The sequence below is a fragment of the Enoplosus armatus genome, chromosome 8, assembly GCF_043641665.1.
Source record: "Enoplosus armatus isolate fEnoArm2 chromosome 8, fEnoArm2.hap1, whole genome shotgun sequence".
Taxonomy (NCBI): domain Eukaryota; kingdom Metazoa; phylum Chordata; class Actinopteri; order Centrarchiformes; family Enoplosidae; genus Enoplosus; species Enoplosus armatus.
In genome coordinates this window covers 954,707-980,288 of record NC_092187.1, presented here as the reverse complement: position 1 = coordinate 980,288, position 25,582 = coordinate 954,707, and the positions used below count along the sequence as shown (strand labels likewise).

General features: G+C 42.8%; 1 protein-coding gene across 2 annotated transcripts; it reads left to right on the top strand.

Annotated features, from left to right (window-relative positions):
- The first annotated feature begins 3,052 nt into the window (after positions 1 to 3,052).
- Positions 3,053 to 25,117, top strand: LOC139289218 (LHFPL tetraspan subfamily member 4 protein-like). Of its 2 annotated transcripts, none has more exons than XM_070910768.1 (4): positions 3,053 to 3,461; positions 21,369 to 21,605; positions 23,249 to 23,265; positions 25,064 to 25,117. In XM_070910768.1, exons 1-4 carry the CDS (start codon positions 3,053 to 3,055, stop codon positions 25,115 to 25,117), a joined length of 717 nt encoding a protein of 238 aa, XP_070766869.1. The 2 variants fall into 2 exon arrangements, with proteins under 2 accessions (XP_070766869.1, XP_070766868.1); XM_070910767.1 differs by having other exon boundaries at positions 25,034 to 25,117.
- The last annotated feature ends 465 nt before the right edge of the window (positions 25,118 to 25,582 follow it).

Sequence of the window (25,582 nt, the reverse complement as noted above, 5' to 3'; positions counted from 1 at the left end):
CGAGCGACAACACATGCTTGTTTAGACAGCATCCAGATGTGCTACGTGCGTTCGGAGGGTACAGAAGACATGACAGGAAGAATGGTGCATTGTTAATCAGATTTCTAAAGCCTGTGGAAACACGAGGGAATGTGCTTTTGTTCCTCTAAGACCTTGTTTATTTTGTCAAACTCAAACACAACTTGCTTGGGGACCAGATTCCGGGCCCTCGAGTGATCACCATGCCCAATAGGCTTTGTGTGTTCCGCCTCTAAAACACACACTTTCTCACAGACCACTGTCTTGGCCTAGTTTCCCATGAATTCGCTAGCTTGAGGGCAGATGCATTTCTCCCCAGAGTGAGTAGCGCAGCCATTAACGGACAAGAGAATGGGCCTCCGTAGCGAAGGCAACATCTGGCCTTGAAGAAAAAAAAAAAAAAGACTGCTGAATATAGAAACCACCAGCAGATCAAAGTTTTCGCTCGTCCTGTGAAATATCGCAACATCTTCATGATGGATTGGCGCGGACATTCGTGGTGCCTTGGCTTCTCCTCTAGCACCACCATGAGGTTGACGTGTGGTTTTTATATCAACAACTGTTGGACGGATTTCTATGACATTTGATACAGACGTTTGTGTCCGCAACACATCAATTCTGCTCGCTTTTTTCTCTGGCACCATCATCAAGGTCAAAATTTCAGTTCATCCACTCCGTTGGTTTATGACGGAGAACCTGCTGAAGTAGCGGCATTCCCATCAGCCTCGGCTGTACTTTGTGTTTAGTGCTAATTAGCAAAGGTTAACAAGCAAGCTAACGTGCGTAACTGAGATGGTGAACATGGTAAACATTATGACCTGCTTATCAGAGTCAGAATCAGAAATACTTTATTGATCCCCGGGGGGGGGGGGGGGGGGGGGGGGTTGTACAGTACCGGTGCTCCCATTAAAGAGTAGAAAGCAGTATATATTTAGAAATAAAAGTATGTACAAAATATAAAAATAAGAAATAGAAAATTGAAATATACACATTTACAATATTTAAGTGAAAAATGAAAGTAAAAAAATATATACAACAGCAATGTATATGTATGTCTATATATATACATATGTATGTATTGCACTCTTGTGTATGACTATATATATAAACGCCGGCATGTTACTCACTTAAAACACTTAGACTTAAGATACATACTAAACATACTATAAAACTAGGTATGTTGGTCCCAAGCACACGCGAATTTAAAAGCATTTCACATGTTTATCACACGCGGAACATTGTTTTACATGTAAAACAAAAGACATATGGGGCTGATGTGATTCTCCTCTCTTTCTTCCGTTCCCCTATGATATATTAAAAAGGAAACGGAGAGCCAGCCCCCCCCCCACACACACACACACACACACACACAGGCGTGGGTACCAGTTACTTTGAAGGCGAAGCTTTTACATACAAAACAAATGATCAGGTTATAAAACACAATGTATTAATAAAACTACCTGTCTTTTTTTGGACATTTCACATATAATGAGTGCTCATAGATGACACATGCAGTTGTGTGACATTTGAAAAATGAATGAATCTCATGATGCAGACCCATGTGGTTTGAACCATACACCTTCAGATATGCAAACACCCATTTCACATTGGTTTTTAAAGGCTTTTGTAAATTAGCAGGAGCATGAAAGGGTTGGAGGATGCTGATTTCAGGCTCGACTCCATTTTCCCTGAGTCAAACCCTTTCCGTCGAGCAGGGGTCTCCGGAGTAACGTGAGTCTGTTCGATCGGTCTTTGCCATGGGAACGCTCGTGGGTCATCCAAACCCGTGGGGGAGTATTTATTGGACTCGTTTCAAAATCAAGGTGAACAGGAGCGCCCCCACCACCACCACCACCCCCACCTTCTGCTGCTGCTGCTGCCGCTGCCGTGCCCGCGTGCGTGAACGCGCGCCGTCTCGCTGTCATCAGTACAACATCAGCATCTTCCGGGGGCCGCGCAGAGGAACGGGAGGAGGAAGGACGGAGAAAGAGAGAGAGAGAGAGAGAGAGAGAGAGAGAGAGAGAGAGAGAGAGAGAGAGGGAGGGGGGGAGGGGGAGAGAGAGAGAGAGAGGGAGGGGAGACATACTGGATAAAGGCTACGACAAAAAACCATGATGATAATGGAGTCGAGGCGGTGGAGGATGTCGGATTCACGAGGAAGGACTGTTGAGATTTGACAAGAGGCTCGTGTTGGAACCTGCTCTCGGGTTTTTGTTTTTTTTTTGTTTGTTTTTTTTGTTTGTTGTTGTTGTTGTTCTTAATTCATTGATTCCGCTTGATTTCCACATGCTGGACGCTGGACACTGAAGAGGAGCAGACGGGAGGGAACAACCCCCCACCCCCCCCCACCCCCCAAACGGATGCCTCGGAAGGTAAAAGCGGGGTCCACCGCTGGCGCTACGGGCAGCAAGACTTCATCCCACGGATGGTAATAAAGGACATCCCGGAGACAGCTCTGGACTGATGGATGGGGATGGAAAAACTGCTTTAACCCCCTCCTCCACCCGACCACTGTGACATAAAGAAAATCCTACTTTGATGGGTTTTTTTTTTTTTTTTTTTTTTTTAAATCATTCATGGTGTAGCCCCCGAGGAAACGAGCCTTGACAACAATGTTGAATCACTGGTCCTGGTGAATGATTCATTAGTTGTGTAGGTAGGCTATGATTTTTGTATCGCTTCAATGTAGCTACCCCCCCCCCCCCCCCCATTCATTTTTACAATGTTTAGCCTTGTGACATCACACACATGTTTGCAGGTTACATTTATACCGTGTGGTTATGTAGGCCCATTTAGTGTCCTTTAACAGCCACATCAAAAACAATATATAGCCAAAGCTGGAGGGGGGGGGGGTATATTAGCGCAGGAAACACGAAACAAAACAAAAAAATAAAAAATACAAGATCTGGGCAGTGAGGGGTTTGAAGCTTTCTGGCTATTTTGAAAGATTTACATTTTTTTTTTTCTTGTGAGCGTCTAAAGAGGAGGACGGGGGTGGAAAGAGAGATACAAGGAGGAAACAAAACGCCCAAACATGTTGCCTTCCCAAGAAGCCTCCAAGATCTACCATGACAATTATATGCGCAACTCCCGGGCCATCGGGGTGCTGTGGGCCATCTTCACCATCTGCTTCGCCATCGTCAACGTGGTGGTGTTCATCCAGCCCTACTGGATCGGCGACAGCGTCAACACGCCGCAGGCCGGCTACTTCGGCCTCTTCCACTACTGCGTGGGCACCGGGCCGTCGCCCAGCCGGGAGCTCACCTGCGTGGGCAGCTTCTCCGACTTCGGCTCCATCCCGTCCGGAGCCTTCAAGGCGGCCTCGGTGTTCGTGCTGCTCTCCATGGTGCTGATCCTCAGCTGCATCGCCTGCATGGCGCTCTTCTTCTTCTGCAACACCTCCACCGTTTACAAGACCTGCGCCTGGATGCAGCTGCTGTGCGGTAGGAAGCTCTTGACATTACTGTCTCTTGTAGCACAGACTATATTTCGTCTTCTCAGTCACACAGATGCAAAACTCAACTGACCCTCCTGTTTTAGTTGCACGACTAACCACCTTGCAGGTAGCCGGTGTTGGTGTTTCTGTATATGACCCTTTAAGATAAGGCATACCAATTTTTAATGAATGCATTCTTCATTTTGAGTCTTGCCATGATCAGTCACACAGTTCACCCACCTTCCCAGTCACCGCTACACCCCCACTTTAGATATCATTTCATTGGCTCCCTAAATCCACCAGGCATTGCCATGTAAGACACCAAAACGACTCTAAGATACATTTTAAGAACGTTTTGTCTTCCTGCAGAAATATCGTATAAAGTGACTCGTCGCCGGGGGTAGAGATAAGGCGAAAGGTGTTTGTGCCAGCAGTTTCATTGTCTGCTGCTTCACTGACATCGGTATGCTGTAGTCTGGATGGCACAGGCCGGGTCTTCTTAATAGGTTAATAGGGAGAGTTGCGCGGATTTTCCATTCCTCAACAGCAGGACTGAGAAACCAGGACTGGGCTACGTTTAGTCGATCGATCAGGCTCCGGAGCCTCCTGTTATCAGTGATGTCGGGAGGACGCGCGGCAGCATCTCTAAAGACAGCAGAAGAAGGCTCCTGGCTTTATGATGATGATGAAATGCAAATGCCATTCATTCATTCATTCATTCATTCGTCCACCTCAGCTCGTCGTGCGCGATGCGGTGTGATGTGCTTGTGCGGTGCGGTGCGGTGCGGTGGAGGCATGACTGAGGGCTCACATCGGGCCGTGTTGCTATTTTGAGGGATGATTCCAGGTCGACTGGATTACTGTTATCAGGATGGTGATGTTTTTGTCTCCAGCTCGTGTGTTTAGATTACAGTTTGTAGAAATGAGGCTGGGGGGGGGGGGGGGGGGGGGGGGGGGGTCATTCGTGCTACCTTCATGGACAACTGAATAGCTTTAGTACTGGTGAAAAGGGGGTCTGTAACATGTACAAATGGTGGCCTTGGTGGTTCAGGTTTGTGCAGGTGCCAGCTATGGCACTGTATTGGTTAAGTATGGCATTATAGGGGGATTGTTTGTAACTGTAATAGCATCAGATGTTACTAAAAGTCCAGCTTCAAATGTTATGCTGTCCTGTAGGGGTGTAACAAACATTCATTTACATTATCCATTAATCAAAAGATGCTCTTTTTGCAATAACAGTGTAATTGTTTGGGACAAAGACAGCGTGGCAAAAGAAATGGTCCCAGAGCCCACGGTGACATCCTTAAAATGTGTTCTTGTGTCAGCCCAACAGTCCAGAGCCCAAAGATATTCAGCTTACTGCCACAGAACACACAGGAAAGCAGCAAACTGACATTTGAGAAGCTGGAATCAGATCATTTCTGCCATTTTTGCCCGAGAAATGTTACTTCAACGAAAATAGCTGCAGATTATTGTCTGTCGATAAAGAATCTATTAATGGATTAATCATTTTATCCCTACTTTCCTGACTTTTTAACAGTTTTATTCTGCTTTCAGTATAAAGACTCTGATGCTCATATTGACTAATTACTGTTGACTATATTATCATTGAATTTAAGAGCAATTTATTGCCATTGCCTTTGTCAATTTCTGCTAATTGTCAGTGCTTGCACTCCTGTTTTTGCACAAAATGCAAGGTTGTTGTGTGAGAAAACTATTTGAAATAACAGTTTGATATATGGTGATTAGATTTCACACAAGGCCAGGTGAGTAACGTGACCATGTCAGCAAGACTTCACCTTGTCTCTCAGAAAATCAAGATCCGTCTCATAACGCACGTTTCAAGCCAGCCTCCTGTGCGCATCCAGCTTCTTTATAAGCTGATCAATGCGATAAAGAGGCCAGGCAGAATAGCGTGGGAGTCAGAAACAAGTCAGCATGCTGAATGAGAGGGAGGGAGAAAGGAAGAGAGAGGGAGAGAGATCAGCACTTTTTTCTTTTTTTCTCCCACTTCTGTATTGTTCTTTTCTCCATCCTCATCTGCCCACTCTGTCCTCTGTTCTGCCGAGTGCGTTGAAAGGGTTTGCTGCTCTACAATCAGCACAAATCAGACAGAACAGCAGAGGTACAGATTTCACTCTCGCCATCTGAATCCTCATGACTTAACAGGAAGCGAGTCCTGGCGAACCACTAATCAAGCACAACGTCGGCAAGGAGCAGTAGCGGAAGAAGGATTCAGATCCTTTACCCCAGTAAAAGTAGCAATACTGCAAAAGAAAGTCCTGCGTTTAAGATCCTGCTTAAGAAAAGGTGCAGAAGTATTATTAGTTTATTTATCGTTTAAGATTACTTTATTTATTTTTGCACAATTTCGACAAACTGAGAAAGATGACAAACAACATGCAGTGCAGGGAGAGGCAGAAAACCCAAGTAGGTTTATTTGTGGAACATGGAAACATGAGTTAAATGCTTTAAAAACATCTTTGGTAACATTCTGCAGAGGAACAAGTTTTAGTCAAATGGGAAAAGCCATTCCATAATTTGTTCCCCCTAAATCTCATCGAGAACTGAGAAGTTTAGGAGGATGAAGATCTGAAGATTGACGCGTTGAGTAAGAATGAACCCGTACGTTTCGAACTGCTCAGGAATATTCCCTTCACTTGAATATATCTTATAAAATAAAAACGCCTCTTTGAGAAATGTTGATGTATGAAAAATAGTATGAATCTGGGGTTTCTGAAACAGAGGAGCAGATGAGATACGCGACTCCGATCGGGTTTGCAATCCTGACGAAACGCTTCTGGAAGACCAACATTTTGTGGAGAGTAGTTATAAAAGTGCTCGCCCCAAACTATACTGCAATATGACAGACGGGGATAAATTAAAGTAGAATAAAGAGTAAGGAGACAGTTTGTGGTGACAAGATGACTAACCCTCCTTATTGGACCAATAGATTAGTTATTCTGCTAATCCAGTCAGTTTGTTCACTCCAACTGCAAGCAACATGAACTTAAAGTATCAAAAGTACTCTGATATGGTATTATATGACATCATGTTGTTAATACTATAGACATCTGGAATGTGACCTGGCCTCGACTAGTTTTTTTGTAATGAGGTAACAAGCCCAAAATGTTAATCTTTAACAATGCATCTTGTAACGTTTTCATATGTTTTTTAAGTTCAATTTGAACCATGAAGTATTTCCTTCTGAAATGTCGAAGAGTTGAAGTATAAAGTAGCATGAGTGTACTTTAGTACAGTATATGAGTAAATGTACTTAGTTGCTCCCCACCACTGGTAAAAAGGAGGACAAACCTGGAACTCCCTCACTAGTGCAGTGTTGCCTCTTCCACAGATGACTGCGAAGCATGATGATGATGATGATGAAGGATGAAGCATGCGCGATGAAGAATGTTGCATTGCTCCATAGAATCACTGTGAATGTGATGACTCAGTTGAATCACATCAGGTCCCCTTTTTAGCTATCAATGGCCCCACAGTGCGACCACCCATTACCACCTGGCCGAAGAGGTTCGAGGTACCTCTCTGCACGGCAGGAAAAACATTCATTTATATTCTCAAACTAAACACATATCTAATTTGCAAGTACATGTCAGAGTTTGTAAGATTTCGAAGGTTTTGCCGTCCTTCCAATGGATGCGTGTGATGTCTGGCGGAGGTAAGTTGTTTAAAAGGCCTGGCAGACAGCCTAATGCTGTTCACCACCTTGGAGATGATGGTTTAATCATCCACTCTTCCCTGCTGGGTGTAGCAGCAGGTCTCCTGGCACCGCACAGTGACAGAGTGTACCACAGCAAACACAGCAAGGGCCTATTTGAGCCGATGGTGGCATAGATTTAGGCCAAATTGAAACAAAAGTGTCAGTTAGGGAGCAGTTTGGGCCCCCTCATCACGACGGTCTGCTACCGCAAACAGGAAGGCGAAACAGAAATGTTCACCAAATGAAAATGTCGTCGTTCTCTACTCACCTGCCTTAAAGTTGACATTTTCCTGGCATAGCTTCATGTCAGAATTCGAGGTGAATGGTTCTTCCAAATCGGGGAGACATTGCAACGATCACCGAAACTCGAAACACTGCGAACTCGTGGGACTTATTGATTTAGGAAAGCTCAAATAAAAAGATGAGAGGAAGTAATAAATAATAACAAAGGCCAAAACACTGGGACGCAGGCCTCTTGGCGGAGCAGAGTGACAGAGTGTTCTGGCACCTATGAGCTGAAAATGGGCCAAAGTTGGGCTCTACATATATTGAACCGACCAAATGGGAATAAGGTTAATGCACTTGAAACGGACTATAAGGTGCCACTCAGGACTCAGAACAGGACAAAATGAACAATATCAGCCTGGATGCATGTTTACCACTGATCCTAGACGTGCTCGCGAAACTGTGGGACAACAGCGAGGCGAAGCCACGCCACGAGGAAGTCTGACACACACGCCCATAGTAGATAGATAGTTTATTCATCATGAGACAAAAAAAAAGCAAAACGTCACTATGGAAAATAAATGGATTACCTATGATTATCAGATTTTCCCTACGCGCTCTACTGAATACGTCAATCAATTTTAATGAGCCATACAGTGTATATGAATTATTTATAGCCTTGTATTCTAAGATTAGACATTATTCCTTTACTGTTGATCTCTCACTTCTTATTACATTCTAGTTGTGTGATTGTATGTATGTCACGGCTGTTGCAGTTTCCCAGCTATCACTGTTTCGTTTCACATAATATTAAGTACTCCACTCATGGTTCGGATAATGTCTCTTTTAATTTAGAACCTCTGACCCGGATGATAACCAGCTATCCAGGGTCCCCAAAGTTAGGCTCAGCTCAAAGAGTGGACAGACTGAAGTTGAACTTGCATTGTGAAACCAGGCGCCAGGATTAAGCAGCAACAATGGCTATCGCTGAAAGAATCAGCAGTTTAATAGCAGGTTTAAAAGTGGACAAACTCATCTTAAGTGCTTATTTAGTAGACTTAAGACAATAATGAGGTCAGCGGGGCTAAACGTTTGATATATTTGAGCCATTAGCGAATCAACAGCTGCCTGCTATATTAGGTGACTTTCCTATCGTCCCCCTGTTACATCACACCTGGATGGGAAAGTGAATAATGGGGTCCTTTTACACTTAGAATCTAGACTAAGCAGCATTTTTCCTCACACAAAAAGAACAAGGGGGGGGGGGGGCTAGATTTCCCAAAAAGCAGCCAAGGTCTGTGAAGAGCATTAATTCAGGGAAAATACTTGTGGGAAAACTGTTAGGAGCCTCAGTTTTCATTCACTTTTTCTGAACAAAGATGAATTTAGCGCAAGAAGTTCTGAGGAAATTTAGGCTGTAAGGTTTTGGGTTTTTAACCGTCCTACAGAGACTAAGAGTTCTGTTTTGTTTCCTCATGTTGCTCCCCCTTTTCTCTTCCCCCATCTTCTTCTACTGTATCTCCTCTCCTGTCTTTCGTCCATCCGTCCAGCAGAAATTAGGTACCATAGGAAAACTCAGTAGCCCACTTGCTATCGCAGTTTGATGACCCCTCTTTCTCCCTCCTCTCCTCCATCAGCTCATGTCTCCACCCTTCCTTCACCTCATTGCCTGTCTGTTGCAATATTAAACAGACCTAAGCAGGACATGGGCCGTGGCACAGGGGAGGAGCTGTCCAGGGAGAAACCACCCGTCTCAGAGAGAGTGTGTGTGTGTGTGTGTGTGTGTATAAAAGCAAGAAAGAAAAAAAAAGATGGAGACACTGTGTGAGTTGAAGGAATAGACAGCACACATTTGCGCAGGGAAAAGAGATGTGCGACGTGCAGAATCAGGTGAAAGCCAATGTCAGTCAGTGTCAGTCATGAAATGCACGTTCACAACAACAAACAACTGAACATTTTCTAACTGAATATCAGATCATTTTGTCTCCAAAGTGCTTGCTCATGGTGGGAACTGTTGGGTCTCTGTAATAACATTACAAAGAGTCGGTCTAGACCTGCTCTATATGTGAAGTGTCATGAGATGACTTCTGTTGGGATTTGTCGCCATGTAAATAAAATTGAATTGAATTGAATAGAATCCTGTACTTAAAGGATGTGACTCTAATATTGTAGCTCTGTTTGTGGTCTCCACCAACTCCTGAGAGAGAGAGAGAGAGAGAGAGAGAGAATAAAACTATTTATTAGGGCTTTAAGGCAGGTATTAGGCCCATGAGATCAATCACGCCCTCCTTTTTTTTTTCCCCCGTAGGCATACTTTTGCCAATTTCTATACAATGTTCATGAACAATATTACTGATTATACTAGTCAGTGACTGGGAAAAGCTTCATCCCCCTTCGACCAGTAAGCTATTACCTACATGCTGACTCTGATTTTCAGCTATGTGGGAAAAGAAATGACACATTTTTGTGTCTTGCTGCTGCCTGCAAACCATGAAGAAGGCGTCTCTGTTTTTGAAGTGCTTCTGGAGAAGGTTTAGAAATGATATCACATGAGGTGATACCAGCAATTCCACCATATTGGATTTTTAGAAGATCTGTGCCTCCAAACAATTGTTTCCATAAGCTAACAGCGCTGCAACTTCACAGGGCAAAGTTCAACACATCGGTAAACCCTTCAAAATAAGGTTTTTACCAAAGAGCGAGTAATGAACACACCAGACCGACTTACTGCTAATTAATAAATCACAGTAAATAACTATAAGGATTGAATGACAATGACTACTGTAGATATTATGTAAATGAACCAATATTTAATGATTAGTGGCTATACTGGGCAGGTGGATTATCCCATTCATAAATACTCAATTTATTTATTAATCATGGCTGCTTGCCTATTGTTTAGTTTGGAGTACTTTAAAGAGTGCTCCACCTTTAAGTCCTCCAAACAAAACAACAAAATAGGTTGTTGTTGCCTTCCAAAACGACCCTAATGAGCTTCGTAATAAGTGTTTGCTAAATGACCAGCGTTGTGTATTTTGTTTTTTTGTTGCTTTCTCACTCTTTCGCGCATGTATACACACACACACACACACACACACAGGGTTGCGCTACCACGTCCACTTCCTGTGCCTACAGGCGGTGTGATGTATGCTGCGTGCATGTGTCTGTGTGGCCATGTATGCGTCGGATCACGTGAGCATGTAGGACAGCGGGTAAAGTGTATATGATGGTGTGAGAGCTGAATTATGAATGAGAACATTTTCTTTCGCCGCACCAGCACTAGCAAACGCGTAAAGGCCGCGTTTTTTTGTGTGTGCGTGCATGTGTACGGCTTCACATGTGCACATATGTAGATAAATGCGCCCAAATGCATGCGTCTCCAGCAGGAGCTAAATAGATGCTGCAGTGGTCGAGTTAAATATAGAACTACAGAGACAGAGAGAGAGAGAGAGAGAGAAAAGAATTTCCCTGGGGGATATCCCTGCCTCTCTCTCTCTCTCTCTCTCTCTCTCTGAGATTTCTGTCCGGCTTTTCCCAACCAAACGTACATGTTTTAATTATCAGGCGCTTAATAAATAATGCCAAAGTCACCAGGGTGTTTCTAAAAATATCCTGACAGCTGAATAATGGATTCCTTTGACCCCTCTCAGCATTGTCACTCTGTGTGTGAGTGTAAGAGAGAGGAAGAAAGCAGTGGGGAGCGAGAGAAAGCCCCTACAGCTTGTTAATAAGATGTATAAGTATGAGGGGAAAAAATGGAAAATCCTCCACTGTACATCATGCATGCTTCTCATTAATGTGTAATCTTCGCTGAATAACATATATACTGTACCTCAGTTTGTTCATTCTCTTTCAGTACATCAGACTTTATATTAGGCCTTTCGAACTGTTAAATGAAGTATATTTTTTGATGATGATGATGATGATGATGATGTGCAGCTTAGGGCTTCATCATGATCACATTATGATCAAGTGCGTTTTTACTCATGGATGTACCGAACGGAGCCGTTTATTCAGCTGTCCACTCCCCTCGTTGCCCCTAATGCTCCTTTCATTTTATTCGATTGACATTTTACATTTTGCTGACCGGGCAAAGGCAGCGCATGCATGCAGCATTTGTTGGTGTTTTGCTCGAGGACACAATGAAAGGACATCCGGAGGTTGATCGGCAGATTGCGTCTGTGGGGATCGAACCTGTCAGTGTGTTCTCCAGCCTACTTAAGGTTCGTTCACGACAACAACAAACAAAAAAAGAATTCTCGTTCAATTTTAGATTTAGTGGTCCAGGTCCAGGAGATATCAGCAACATAACTAATGATAATCCACCTCACCGTGCACACTTGAACACTTTTGACAGAGCACTCTGTACCAGGACCTTGTTTCTGGAAAGACATGTTACAAACAAAATTCCATTTACCTCCACTGTATTGGTGTGTATATATATATATATCAATCAACCCTATCTCCAGACAAGGATGCCAATATTGGAAAATTCTTCAAAACCACAGATTATGTTTAATGAAACTTCTTTTTGAATGCCAATGTTTTAAAATTCTTAAAACATCTGCGGATGGCAACTCCGGTATGGTTATGGTTAGAGAGAGATGGTGGTTATAGCAAATAGACTACGGTTAAGGTATGGTTAGGGTTAGGCAACTAAACTGACGGGTTAATGTGAGGGAAAGATCATTACAGTTAACAAAAGAGGAGAATGTTAACCTGCTACATATATGGCACTTTCTGCACGCTGGGATTGGATGCAAATTGTGAAGAATCGTCCAACATGAATGTAATTATATATATTAACTATATAAATCATATATAGCGTATTTAATGTGGCTGAACTGTCACTTTACTCTTCATTGTCAATTGGAGGATTGGAGTAAATGTATGAATGAGCACCAGTTGGAGATGTTACAGAGAGAGAGCACGATGCTCAGCTTACATCCCCCAAATATAATTAATAAAAGACAAATATATAAAAACGAACAAAAGCCCAGAGAGAATTTACAATTGGCAGTGGGAGTGAAAGACTAAAGACAGACATCGAAGAGGGACAAAAAGGGAAACGCTCCATGCCAAGTGATCCAGTGAACACTGATGGCGAGAACTCACACAACAGGCTTGATCCTAACTCCATTAAAAGCTCTCTGTATCAGCGGGGGAGGCCGTTCACAGAGAGACGGGGGGACAGGAGACTGAGGTCTGGACTCAGCGGCAGAGGAAAAGCTTGTTGGACTTCACTGCAGGAGCTCGCTTCCACAAGGAGGCCAGTGGTTTGACGGAGGTTACAATTTGGTTACAGAAACAGCCTTGTTATTAGCTTTCTGACTTCCAGGATGACTTCTGGACTTCTGGAAGTTTTCTTTTTGGGTTCGTGATATTTTCTAAAACTGTAGAAGACCATGTGATTCTCCACTGAAAGTCATACCCAGGCCACAGTAAATACTCATTTCAGCTGGCTATTAAAGTCACATGATGGAACATCTCAAGCATTTACGGTTGACAATTCGACGTTCAATATCACTGGATAAGGTATATGAAACGGCAGGTATCCATGGCAACGAATCTTCACCTTAATGCTACATTGTCAGGTAACTCACTGATGAAACCAACCTTAACATGGTTTAAAGTGACACTGTGGAACTGTGGAACAAAGAAACGTCAAATTCACAAGTTATAAAATGCGGACTTGCTCATTTCAATACGGTGGCTAATGTTACCAAACTCTAAAGTCTTACAAACCATTGTTTAAAAATATGATGCAACAACACTATGGATAACGTTAGGTTACGTTTAGGTACAAAAACGACTTGGGTTGGGTTTAGGGAAAGATCATGGTTTAGGTTAAAATAAGCACTTAGTTAAGTTTAGAAGAACATCTTGGCTTGGGTTAAGATGACTACTTTGCTATGATTAAGGGGCCTTCATCATCATGGTTAAAATAAGGTCTTAGTCTGATACAGCAGGATGTAGGTCTCCTCCCCCTTCTGCTGCTCTGCATGTTACCGTTTAGCAAGGGCACTGTGGCTGCAGTCTGGGCTTAGTGCCGCCAGAGACGAATGACATTGGTTTAAAGAAATACAAAACAAGCAAGAGCATTTTTGCACTTCAACGTAATCATATCTTGATGATTGATGTTTATATACGGATTCATACGCACCTATTTTAATCAATCCAGGCTGCGTAACGGCTCGCCTTTTACTTCCACTAAAAAACGCTTAAATACAACGCATTTTTTTTTTTTTTGGGGCATCAAGTATGTGGGTGACCTACACTCAATACTGTGCCTGAATGCATCACAAGGAGAAACACAGAGAGTGAAGCTGCTGCTGCTGCTCTGCTAATGTGCTGCTCACACTACACCTTCTGTTACTTTAGCCCGACAGTTCACTGATTTTGACTCTACATGCGCTGCTGTCACTCTACGTTTCAGCATTCACCATTAATACAAATGGCAGGAATGGCGTGAAGTAAATACAGTCCATTTGGTAGCAAATGGGGAGGGATTCGGGACACAGCTTATGGCTGTTTAGGTAACACAATGAACAGAGGATAGCTGCTGGACCCTCACTTTGCACAGCAGCAGCATTGGGACAACAGTATGGATGTTTATCTTGATTAGAAATTCAGGATCTTTCCAAATCTTCTGCGACTGGATGCGTCAATCAGCACGAGTATTTATATGTTTTACTTTGTATGTGCACTTATCGGACAATCTCAAGCGCGGACCACATGCCGTCATGAAGGAACTCAGTCAGAGCACATGTTGGACGGCGTCATGGCCGTCAAGCTGCTCAGGAGGAATACTGTGGAGCCTGGAGCCCGCTCCCATCAAAAAATACTTCACACACACACACACACACTTATATATAGAACACTGACGGTATTTTTAGAGCTCTTATATAACAATTTTTTGTCTGTTTGTCTAGAATGAAAAAAAAAAAAAAAAAAAAGGATCTGTGTGGACATGTAGATAAGAAATTCTGACAAAGTTGTTATGTAATAACTCTAGAAATATCTTAAGGGTGCTATAAATAAATTGGTTCAGTAAGTGTAACCGGTTGGATCACAAACGTGTCAAGGCAACATAATTCCAAGGACGATGCCTAACAGCTGACGGGCTGTGAGCGCTGCGATGAAACGAAATGACAGACGTTTGACGAAGTGAGACGAGAAAAATGACATAATGGAGTGGAGCAGCGGTAGCCGGCCTGCTCTCTTTCTCCGTCTTCGTGCGACTCATTTTTCCCCTTTCATTCTTCAGCTCTTTCCCTCTCTCTGCCCCCCCCCAAACTCCCAACTCCCATCCTCCCTCTCTGTTCGATCCCGCCTTTGAAGTTCCTCCCCTCCAAGTTCAGAATGCAGTGTCGAGAGAGAGAGAGAGAAAGAGAGAGAGAGAGAGAGAGAGAGAGAGTGTAGGGGAGGAAGGAAGACGAAACACCCCAACAACTTCAAAGGGCTTTTCTTGGGTTGTGGGAAGGTGGGGGGTTATTTATAGCCCCGCTGTTGCCCACTTACACGCTTGGGTTGAAGATGGAGGAGAAGGGCGGAGAGAGGAGAGGGCACAGGGAGATCATGTCACAGGGCCAGTACTGTCATACTGCCATGCAGTGCACAAACAAAAGGCTTTTCTTTCCTTTTTTGGAATGAATGTATTGTTGAATTGTTCTTTTTTTTTTTGTCCAATAGATTACTTTCTCCCAGCATTGTAACTGTACATCTCAAAATGACTCACAAGGCTGAAAAAGATAGTTCTGTGAAGATAAAGTGATCCGTGCAGGGAAGGGTGTGAATGGGTGATCACAGGGCTTGCAATAGGAGCTGACTGGAGGTGTTCAAGCACATGTAGGAATATATTTTAACATCGAATCATCATCAAACTGAACCAACTACTCTGAATCGGTAGCTTTTAGCAGTGGAGCGCCTTCCACCGGTGACCCACTGCGCTGTGGTCAGCTCAGCCGTGACACCTTCCTGGTTAAAAGGTTACAAAAAGAATGAAAAAAAAAATGTGATAACTATTTTGCAATACTTTTGCGCTTAGCAATTTATGTCAATGCATTGGCTTACTGGTATATGTACTGCACTGCATTTAGACGGAGATGCAATCAATTTGACGAGGGAAAAAAAGTGAACAAACTACATATGTCGGCGACTACGGATCTTTGAACCCGAACAAAATGATTTAAATCAGTGATCCGCGCACGCCTCCCGACTCTCAACAATGTACAGTTAACTCATGGATCTAACCTTCTGTAAAAAAAAAAAAAACCACAGTCTCTTGAACATCTCAGAAGGACTAAAATACACGTTGACCTAACCTCCTGTTGGGAGGAGAGTTTGTAACGGGGAAAAAAAACAGTACATGTTCTGAAAAATACGAAAGACACAGTCACATAAACTGTGTATAATTATACATCTGTAGACTTTCACTTGCGTACAGATGTTACAGCCTCAAAAGGAAAAGTACAGTTTATGATAACTTGAGTTTTACTTTCGTAGGTCCTGCCATCAGTTCTTACTGTCGTGTTAACTTTACACCCGCCCGAGTCATTTCTGAGATCTTGGAACGCAGCCACAGAGGGTCCGATGGGGCAACCTGCAAGAGCTGTCAGAAAACCCGACATGTGGTCAAAACTGAACCAAAATGAAGCCAACATTGTAATTAACTGTAGTTTTCCTTGACATGAAATAATACCATGTAGTAAGATTCAATTTCATGCCAAAACATGATTTGATTCACAAATTGGGATTTTAAATGCTGACCGCACAGCTGCCTTACATATTTTGGGCTTGTGAACCAAATTAATGTTTGCTCCATCACATATACTGTACTGAAAAACACATAACAATTGGAGTTAATAACATTTACTACAGAGGAAAATGCTCAGTTAATGAGCTGCCGTGAGGCTTGAAGTATTTTTGCTCATCAGGATTCTGCGTGTGGCTCCACATCCACATTTTCAATAACTCAATAACTTTGGACAAGCTTCATGCCAGGTGGGGAAACATTCATCAAAACTCCATAAAACGCGTTAGCAGACGCTCATTACTCAGTTAATGTTTTTTTTATCATATCCCATCTATGTTAATATCATGTATAAAGGTCATAAAAGCAGCTAATAACATGATGATTTCTCATGATGATTACTTCCACCGCTCTTCTGTTCCCTCATTCCTCACTGCATTATCGTCATTATGTTCTTCCTCATTACATTCTCTCATTACGCCTGCAATCATTTTGTCAGAGGAGCGGCCCGTTTTCAAGCGGCGTACGTCTCAGCTTGAAATAAGACTCCTCACATTTGCACGGTGCTCCGCTTTACACAGAGAGGTAGGGACTAATCTGGTGTCCTCCCTCCCTCTGTTGCCATGAGTTCGCCACCCACCATTTTCTCATGATGGATGGCGAGTAGGTGAAACACGGGGTCTTCGGAGGGAATCACTAATGTGACAGGGTTCAACCGTAGGACTAATGGACTTCACTTTAATACACTCAGATCCATCACCTTCAGAACATTGTCCTGCAGTTCTGTGCTTTGTTGGAATTCTTCTAGCTTGAGGCGTCCAGTGGCTTAAAGGTGCCATATGTAATAATATGCAACAACTTGCTTTTTATTGCCAATGTGTGAACGGAGAGTGATGTCACTTAAAAAATGAACCCCCCCCCTCGACTAAGCAAAATACTACCTGAGTGGATCTGTTAGCTGGCTAGCTTGCCAGAATTACTCCACCAGTTTATGTGAGCCACGATGGTGATTTTAGCCAACATTAAATGATGTAACTGTACAAAGCAAAGGTGTACTAACGTTATAAGGTTGTTTTTTTGGGGGGTCAATTTTTGTCATTGTATTTGGCTGATTGAGAGCCGCTGCTCTGCAACGAGTTCTCGGTCAGTGAGCTAACCCAGACCCTGTGTAACGTTACAGCCAGAATATTTTCACATCTAACTCGAGAGTTTGTGTTGCCGGTGTTGTATCCGGCTTGCTGTCCACCCTGTGTCAGCAACCGCCGGCTGTTGGGCTGACTGTGGCCGGCTGGAAAAACTTAACATATCGCCCAAGGCGGGGGTGGACAACTTGCTAACTGTAACCTGCTATGGTAATGTTAAGTGTAGCTAGCTAGCTGTAATTTAGCTATACGGCATGAATCTGGCTTTGGTTGCTTCGTAACGTTAGCTGATGAAGTAACATGCAAACTGTAAAGCTAGTTTGTGTCACAGATATATAATATAGGAACTTTTACAGATAGTACGTTATTCTAAATGTGATCGTAAATCACAGTTAAGCTATTGTGTTTGACTGCTGCCCAAAGACACACATGGCACACACCGCATGTAAAATATTCACAATTGCACACCAGTTGAGTTTCAAATGTTAAATCTTTTGAACATTTATTGGACTGAAGATTAATAATTCCCCTTTTTCAAAACTCTTCACGCAGTCGTCGTTGCTGATGCGCAGCAACGGTTGCATATGATGTGTAACTCAGCATTTGTCTGCCAACAGTAACACTTTGTCGCTCATTATATAATGACCACAACAATCACTATGGTAGCAACAGGAGGCATTGCAATTAGTGTCTATGAGCTTTTGTAGAACTATATTTTATTTCATTTTTTTATTTAGCAACCAAACCAACACAAATAAGGTAACTTGCAGGGATTGTGCTACCTTACAGTATTTTACACAGAAATTCATTTGAAATGTTGGGCCATTTTTGCAGGCAGTAATTCAAAGTGGACAAAATCAAACTAAAGTAATTCCAATAATGCAACACAAAACTGTACGTATTCACTTAGCATACTTGTATAGGAGGGCTACAGAGATAGTAATACAACAGTGCTGGCCACAAGTTCTCAGCCACATCACACCTTCTGTCCTCTCTTGTACTATACCTGGGAGAGGATATTTTTGCATGTCTGATCCGTCCCTGACAATCTCCTGCAAATATGTCCAGACATCCAGCATTCATTGTGTCTAAGAGGGACATCTGATCATGTGGCTGGTGGTCATAAACGTTCCACCTCCATGAGGAGGAGAAGTTCGTCTGTGGGATTTAGGAATGGAGTGTAAGGTGGAAGGAAAAGTGATGCCATCCTGGGATGTGCTGTAAACCACCCTGTAACTGGAAGGGACACATCGTCCCATACAATGATAAAAAACGTTCTGGGTTCTGCCTCACCTGGCACAGGTCTTTCATAGATGTCATCAAGGAATGAAAATCGTGCCCCAGTTAGGAGTTTATGTTTTGACAGTCGTATGTAAACGTGTGTAAAATGGGAGAGTAAATACACAGACTTTTGGTGGTGGTTGAGTTTGAGTGAGAAAACTGTGATCCACAGTTTAGTCCACATTGACTTGTGCTGTGCTGACTGTGTGAAGACCTTTGAAAAAGTGAACTCGTATAGGGGAATGTGAGTTAGCAAAAAAAAACAACCTGTAAATGCTCACTTTGATGAATGAGCAGAGGTGTGAGGTATAGATTACCAATTTTGTGGTAGTGTCCAAATTGCATGTATGCATTTCCCTAGTGTCTGTGGGTGTGTGCATGGAATGCGCTCACTTTTGTTTGTGCATGCAGGTTTGTGTTTGATCTCCACGTTTTTGTCACATACTTGATGGTCTCCAGGTGATTCATCTATACCAGGGGTATTCGACTAAAATTCGGAGAGGTCCAGTTAGAGAAAATGTCCTCAAGCAAAGGTCCGGAACATCATAATGTCTAACTTGCGTTGTGATTTAGTGTGATATATATTGAAGTAGCCTAGTAGTTGTATCAACGTCTGCATGTGATCAACAACTGACTGTCAAATCAAATAAAGAAAGTACAATTCAAAAACATTGTGACAATATTTATTGTCTGTTTTGTCTTATTTTGTTCATGGTTCATGTTTTGTGTGGCACATTTCCTGTTTTATTTTGTAGTATTTACCTCTCCTCTCGTTTCAGACAGTTCACTTGCTGCCCTTAGGTGTTTCCTGCCTTCGTGATTACCTGCCCCACCCTGATTTGTTTCGCCTGTCCCTCATTAGTCACTCATCTGTGTGTATTTAACCTGTGTTTTCTGCTCCCTCTGTGTCAGTTCGTTCGCTTGTCCTTTGTGCTAAGCGTTCCAGCGATTTTCCTAGTGTTCCCTGTATTTTTGACTACCTGGTTTTGATATATTTTGGTCTTTTGACTACATCTCTGCCTACTCCCTCCTGGATTATCTGCCTTGTCTGCTCTACCATGTTCCAAACCCTGCCTGTTTCAAGTAAAGGCTGCGTTTTCGCTTCCAACCTTCTTAGAGTCTTAGTCGTGCTTTTGAGTCCTCTCCTCTGTGAACTCCAGTCGTTACAATATCATTAACTAGCTTCATCACTTACGCCTACTCCGTTCTCAAAATCAGAACATCCTCCATCCAAGTGTACCTCAGTGGTATCAATTTCTGGAGCTCCAGCCCCTTCCATTTCTCACCCCCATGTCAATATGTTAATCAAAGGCCTACTAAAGGCAGAACCTCATTTCCCATTGAAACACTTACCCAGCAGACAGCAGACCTCCCCATTCCTTGCATTCAAACCCTCAGTGCGGGACACTTATCCCAGACCATTGACTCAACCCTCGAAGCCACATTCCTTCTAGCATTCTTTGTGTTTTTTACGATGCTGAGAATTTACCACGTCCTCTTTAACCTGCGACCCGTCACGGCACGCAAGCCTCTCCGACATTTCCATCCACTCCTCAGATTCAACCTCGAACAAAGCAAAACCGACCTGCTCGGTTTCTCTTCCATTTAAACTCTTATCTGAGACCATTCGCACCTAGTCTGGTAAGTTAATTTTGGGGGACAATGAAGCAGCAGCTCATCGAGACATGCCCCCACCCTGAGTCTCGACCCCCAGGTTCCTAGCTCCTCCAGCCACATCACAATTCTCCCCGACCCCCTTCATCCCTCTCCTCCACCCCCTGTCATCCCTCCCCTTGACCCCTAATCATAACCTGAGCCAGAATCTACTAATGGCGTGGTCTTTTTTAATGAATGTGTTAAAGAAACAAACCGTTATTATTGACTTTTATTTAAGTCTGTTTACATTCTGCTGTCAACGTTGCAGATCTCTGACTGTATTCAACATTCACATGTGGACCTTAAAAAAAAAGTTTGAATACCCCTTACCTAGAGCATCTATAATGTTAAAACAACGTTTTCACTGTGCTGTTGACACGGGTCCTTTGACATGCTGAAATCTGATGTTTTAAGCTAGCTACAGGCATTTTGTTAGCGTTCCAGCCCTTGGTTGCATATTGTGGCGCTGATTGTTTTCCCTTCTGGTGGGCGTGGTTTTCGGAGTACGACGCATTGCGCTCTGTCTCTATGGATATCCCCTGACCTGAGTGGTGATGCAGGGCCGTGTGCTGTTCACCATAGAATGCTATAGTATTGTTAAAACAACTAGATACCTCATATTTATGGATCCTTTATTGTTTACTGGTGTAGAAAATGAGATTAGAAGAGTATCTATTTAATCCATGGTGATGCATCCATCCATGATTTCTCCAATAACAGTAGTTTCTATGCAGCCTAAAACATGATGTGTCTTTGTACAGGACACAGATCTCACAGAGTACGGATGTCATTTTAAAGGACTTCTCTGTGTTGAAATTCTGATTCTGATTCTGAATACTGATGGCCTCTGCAATTTGAGGTCATCAGTATGCTACATGCAATCAGAATTGTATTGCTGTTCATGAAAATCAAGCAACAAAATTTTTTCGTCCCCGTTATGTGTGTCTTTTTCCCTACCTCCATTTTCCATCTTTTCCTTCTGTTGTTTAGAATCTCTCACTTGTACCCTCTTTCTCTGTAATCACCCTCACTCCTCACATCGTCCTTCTTCCTCCCATGTACTCCTCTCTATCCCTTTGTCCTCTAATCTCTGTCTTTATACTCAAATTCTCACTTCAACCCTGCTTCTCCTTGCAGGAGTGTGCCTGGTGCTGGGTTGCATGATCTTCCCCGACGGATGGGACGCCGAGGTTATCCGTGACATGTGCGGGGAGCAGACGGGGAAATACTCCCTGGGCGATTGCTCGGTACGCTGGGCCTATATGCTGGCCATCATGGGCATCTTGGATGCCCTCATCCTCTCCTTCCTGGCCTTTGTCCTGGGCAACCGGCAGACAGACTTCTATCTTGATGATTTGCAGACAGACAACAAAGGTGGGTAAAGGCATAATGAAACACAATGTTAAAAATGGAGTAATGGCCTGAATATCACATTTTTACTCTTATTTACGGAATTAGTTCAATAATTTTCTGATGTTCATGTTTGGTTTGGTCTGCCTTTTCTTGTTCCATTGATGCTGTGTTTTTAAACTGCTGTGTGTCTTCCACTTCCACTAATGGCGGTCCAAATAAAAATAATAATCAATCTGTAGCTAGATTATAGACGCTACCAAGTTGTCTCTAAGTGACTAATAGTTTCAAAAGCACTGCAAAAGAATCTTATATATGGACTTGATGGCAACATATGTGATCAAATTGACTGAGGCTAAAGCTTCATGTCCCAGGCAAAAAAGTCAGCAACCTCCTCAGCTGATTCCACGGAGAACACATGAAAATAAGGACCAGCATTGTTCCTGCATTTCAGGGTAGAACTGAAGTACAACTCTGTTTGGATGCTTAGGTTTGATGTATGCTTCATTGTTCGTATCTTCCAACGGTATGTTTCACTTACACAAGAGAAAAGGCTTTGAGGGTGAGGACTCATGACAAGGTTGGGAGACAAAACTCTTATCTCAGGTCTCCAAACTCCTCCAAATCAAAGAAATGGCCGCTAACGTCACCATAAACTCTCATTTAATGCTAGTAGCAAATTGGCTCCCACACAGTAAATGCGCCAGTCCTGAACGTTGGCTTTTTGTAACGTAACCTAGCCTCAAGTAGTAACACAGTTAGCTAATGATATGCTACTTAGCTTTGGAGTAGGTTTCTTGTCGAGGTAGAGGGTTAACCAGCCAATCTACCTCCAGCTCTCATCTTAGGCCTTAACTGAGAGGCAGTTAACATAAACACGATTTGCCCGGTTGAAAAATGACTACACTCCAACCATGACCTCAGTAACTCCAGCCAAATTGCTTTCAGTGCTGTATTCAAGAGTGGGAGAGAGTCCGCCAGAGGGTTTCTGACAGTTTGCATGATGTTGCATCAGGATACTTGAATTGCATTGTTTCAGCTGTATGGAAAGAGAGGAAGAGGAGGAAAGGAATGGCAGAAGAAGGTGGTAGTGGAGGGGCAAGAGTGACATATACAATGCAAAAAAATAAATAAAAAAGTCCATATATAAAGACCATGTGTTTGATTTGACTCCATAAACGTACAACAACACTAAAAGAAACTTGAGCGAGAGTGAACGAGAGGCAGAAAAATAAAAAAAGAAGCTTGACATGACATAAAACACAGCAGACTGAGAGCATGAAAGGTGCGCAGACATATCGAAAGCAAGCGAGAGTAAAGGAGAGAGGGGAGGAGGAGTGAAAGGAACAGACTGAGAGATAAAGAGGGAAAAAAAAGTGACATAAGATGTCTCGGTTCTCCGACAGTCTCCGTGATGGTTTCCATGGTAACTGGAGATATTCCAGAGCACAGGCGTGTCTTTCCGGTCTTATCTATTTAACCTCACTGACAGTCTCAGTGATTTTACACGTTTAATGTAGGTATAATGCATGTATGTTTGGGGTTTTTACCACTAAGTGATGACCTAAATGCTTAACTCACTCATGTTTTGCACAAATATGAACTTTTCCTGGTTTTGCCTCTCGGTGTAAATGCCAACACTTTTGTTCTTTGTTTTGTCCTTTCAGAGTTTGCTGTCTCAAGGGTAAGTTGACTTTTGCTTTATACTTCATATTTCATATGCATTTTATATGAGGAATACATTAACTTGTACCTTTTTGATTTATTCTTTCCATGGCATCCCCCCAAACCCACCCACTACCCATATGTCACATGTCCCAAATAGTAAATAGTAAATGGTCAACCCTAACCCTCCAGACCCCAGTAGAATTCCAGAATGCTGCTGCAGTTCACTGAGAACCCTCACTTAAATGAGCGTTTTCCTGCTTAATCCAAACAAGCAGCTTTATCTCAGAAACATGGACAATCACAAGTTGCATTTCAAAAAACACGACTTCCTCTTTAATTTGATACCAAATATGTGATGTGTAGCTTTTTAGGCCGAGTATGATTCAACACATTTAAAAAATAAACAACAAATTGCACTGAAACTCTTCCTATAACTTCCTCACACACAGAAAACACCTTTTTTCTTTGAAAAGAAACTTGTGATCCGCAACATTTCTCTCAGTTTGAGTTGGACAACAAAACAGATCCTCCACTGGATAACGCTAGGCTTTCAAAATAAAAGAGAAAATGTCCCACACGTCAACCCACACAGCAGTGTTATTAGAACAAACAACAGTAATGTGGAAGCAGGTAGAGTCTTTGGTGACTTTGGTGAATTTATATGTGGAAAAGTGCCCCGGTCAGTAGCTGTTGATCAGTCGCTGTTTACCGAAGATGGTTATGTGATGTGATGTTGAGCAAAAAACTTGACCTCGCAATGTCTTTGCCGCTTTCCAGGATGCACGATGGTCATGATCTCTCTCACAACACAATCTTACAGCATCCATAGCATTATAAAAATCAGGGACGCTTAGGTTTTTTTAAATCCACGAAAAAAAAAGTCAGATCTCAACTTTACGATGTGTATTTGTGGTTTCGGTTATTGGTGGCAACTTGAAGTATCTACAATACAAAGCTCAGGACTTTGTTTTCCGTGTTTTGACAGTCTGGGCGCTATAGTGAAATTTAGAACAGGCGCTTTGGGCCGCTATGGGGTCTAGAGCGTTAACCCAAAGCGTTTTACAGTTCAGGTCACATTCACCCATTCACACACCGATGGTGAGCGAGCTGCCATGCAAGGTGGTGGTCTCCATCGGGAGCATGTCAGAGTTCAGTGTCTTGCTCAAGGACACATGACAGGGGGAGCCTACCCACTCTACCTGGTTCTACCTCCTGTGCGTCAGTGCTAACCACTGCGCCACCATGCCGCCCTATAAATGAACAAATTTGAAGTGAAATAATGTAGGCCTTATATTGAGCTGTATTTACATTTACAAATACTTCCATTTCTTGCTCTCACAGTTGCTTTTCCTGACTTCTGTGCGCCTGGAAAACTCGAAAGCATTGCGTTGCTACGACAATCGCTAACCCTGAGCTGTCGTCACCACTTTTAAAAAAAGAAAGGTCAAAAGCAACGATAACATTTGATTTGTAGTATGGGTCAAGCTCCAAATACACCAGATACTATACTTCCCATGATGCAACTCGATAGTATCTTTTCATTAGACCTTCTCTGTCGGTTAAACTTTGTGTAAAAAAAAAAGGTCTCCAAGCCGAAATAACCCTGATGGCATCATTATGACATCACTGTGGTTATTTTCTTAGGCTCCCACAGAGCCACAGACAACCTTACACAGCTGTTTTCACTGAGTAGTACTCCCCATGACCAGTAAACGGATATTTACGAGTGACATTAGTGGATTTCGACTTTCATGATGTTTAATTTCTCTGGCGCTCCAAATCAGTACAATGAGAATCCTCTGGCTTGTTTTCAGATTGAGGTGCGGGACAGAAGAGAGCCCCGGTATGGAGTGCAGCGTCTTCACTGAGGGCAACAACAGCACTGGACAACTTGCCTTCTCTTCTCCTCTCTTCTCTCATCCATCTGTTTCTTTCCCTCTCCTCTCTTCTTCTCTTCTCTCCAATGATCAGGATATCACCCAATCTCAATGCAGACAACAAGTGTACAAGATTCTGTAAGATTAAAAACAACAACAACAACAACGACAAAACACACTGGGATAAACTATATTTTGAAAAAACAATTATCCAAGGTTGTACAGTGGATTTAACACTCGACTTTCTCAACGAATACCTGTGATGGAGAAAAAAAAAAAAAAAAGATTAACTGTATTTAAAGTCTTGATTTGTGTGAGAAACTCGATCCTTAAGATGAAGAACCATAATGCCCATCTATGATTTTGAGAGGATTTATTTAAAATCTTGCAATTTAAAGACTTTGAGTTTGTGTGGTGTGTACATTCATAGCTTCAGAAAACAGATTATTGATACTC

Excerpts from the sequence above, each read along its gene's own strand:
- LOC139289218 (XM_070910767.1), top strand. The coding sequence starts at position 3,053 with ATGTTGCCTTCCCAAGAAGCCTCCAAGATCTACCATGACAATTATATG. Across the intron at positions 3,462-21,368 it reads CTGGATGCAGCTGCTGTGCG|GAGTGTGCCTGGTGCTGGGT; the intron begins GTAGGAAGCTCT and ends TTCTCCTTGCAG.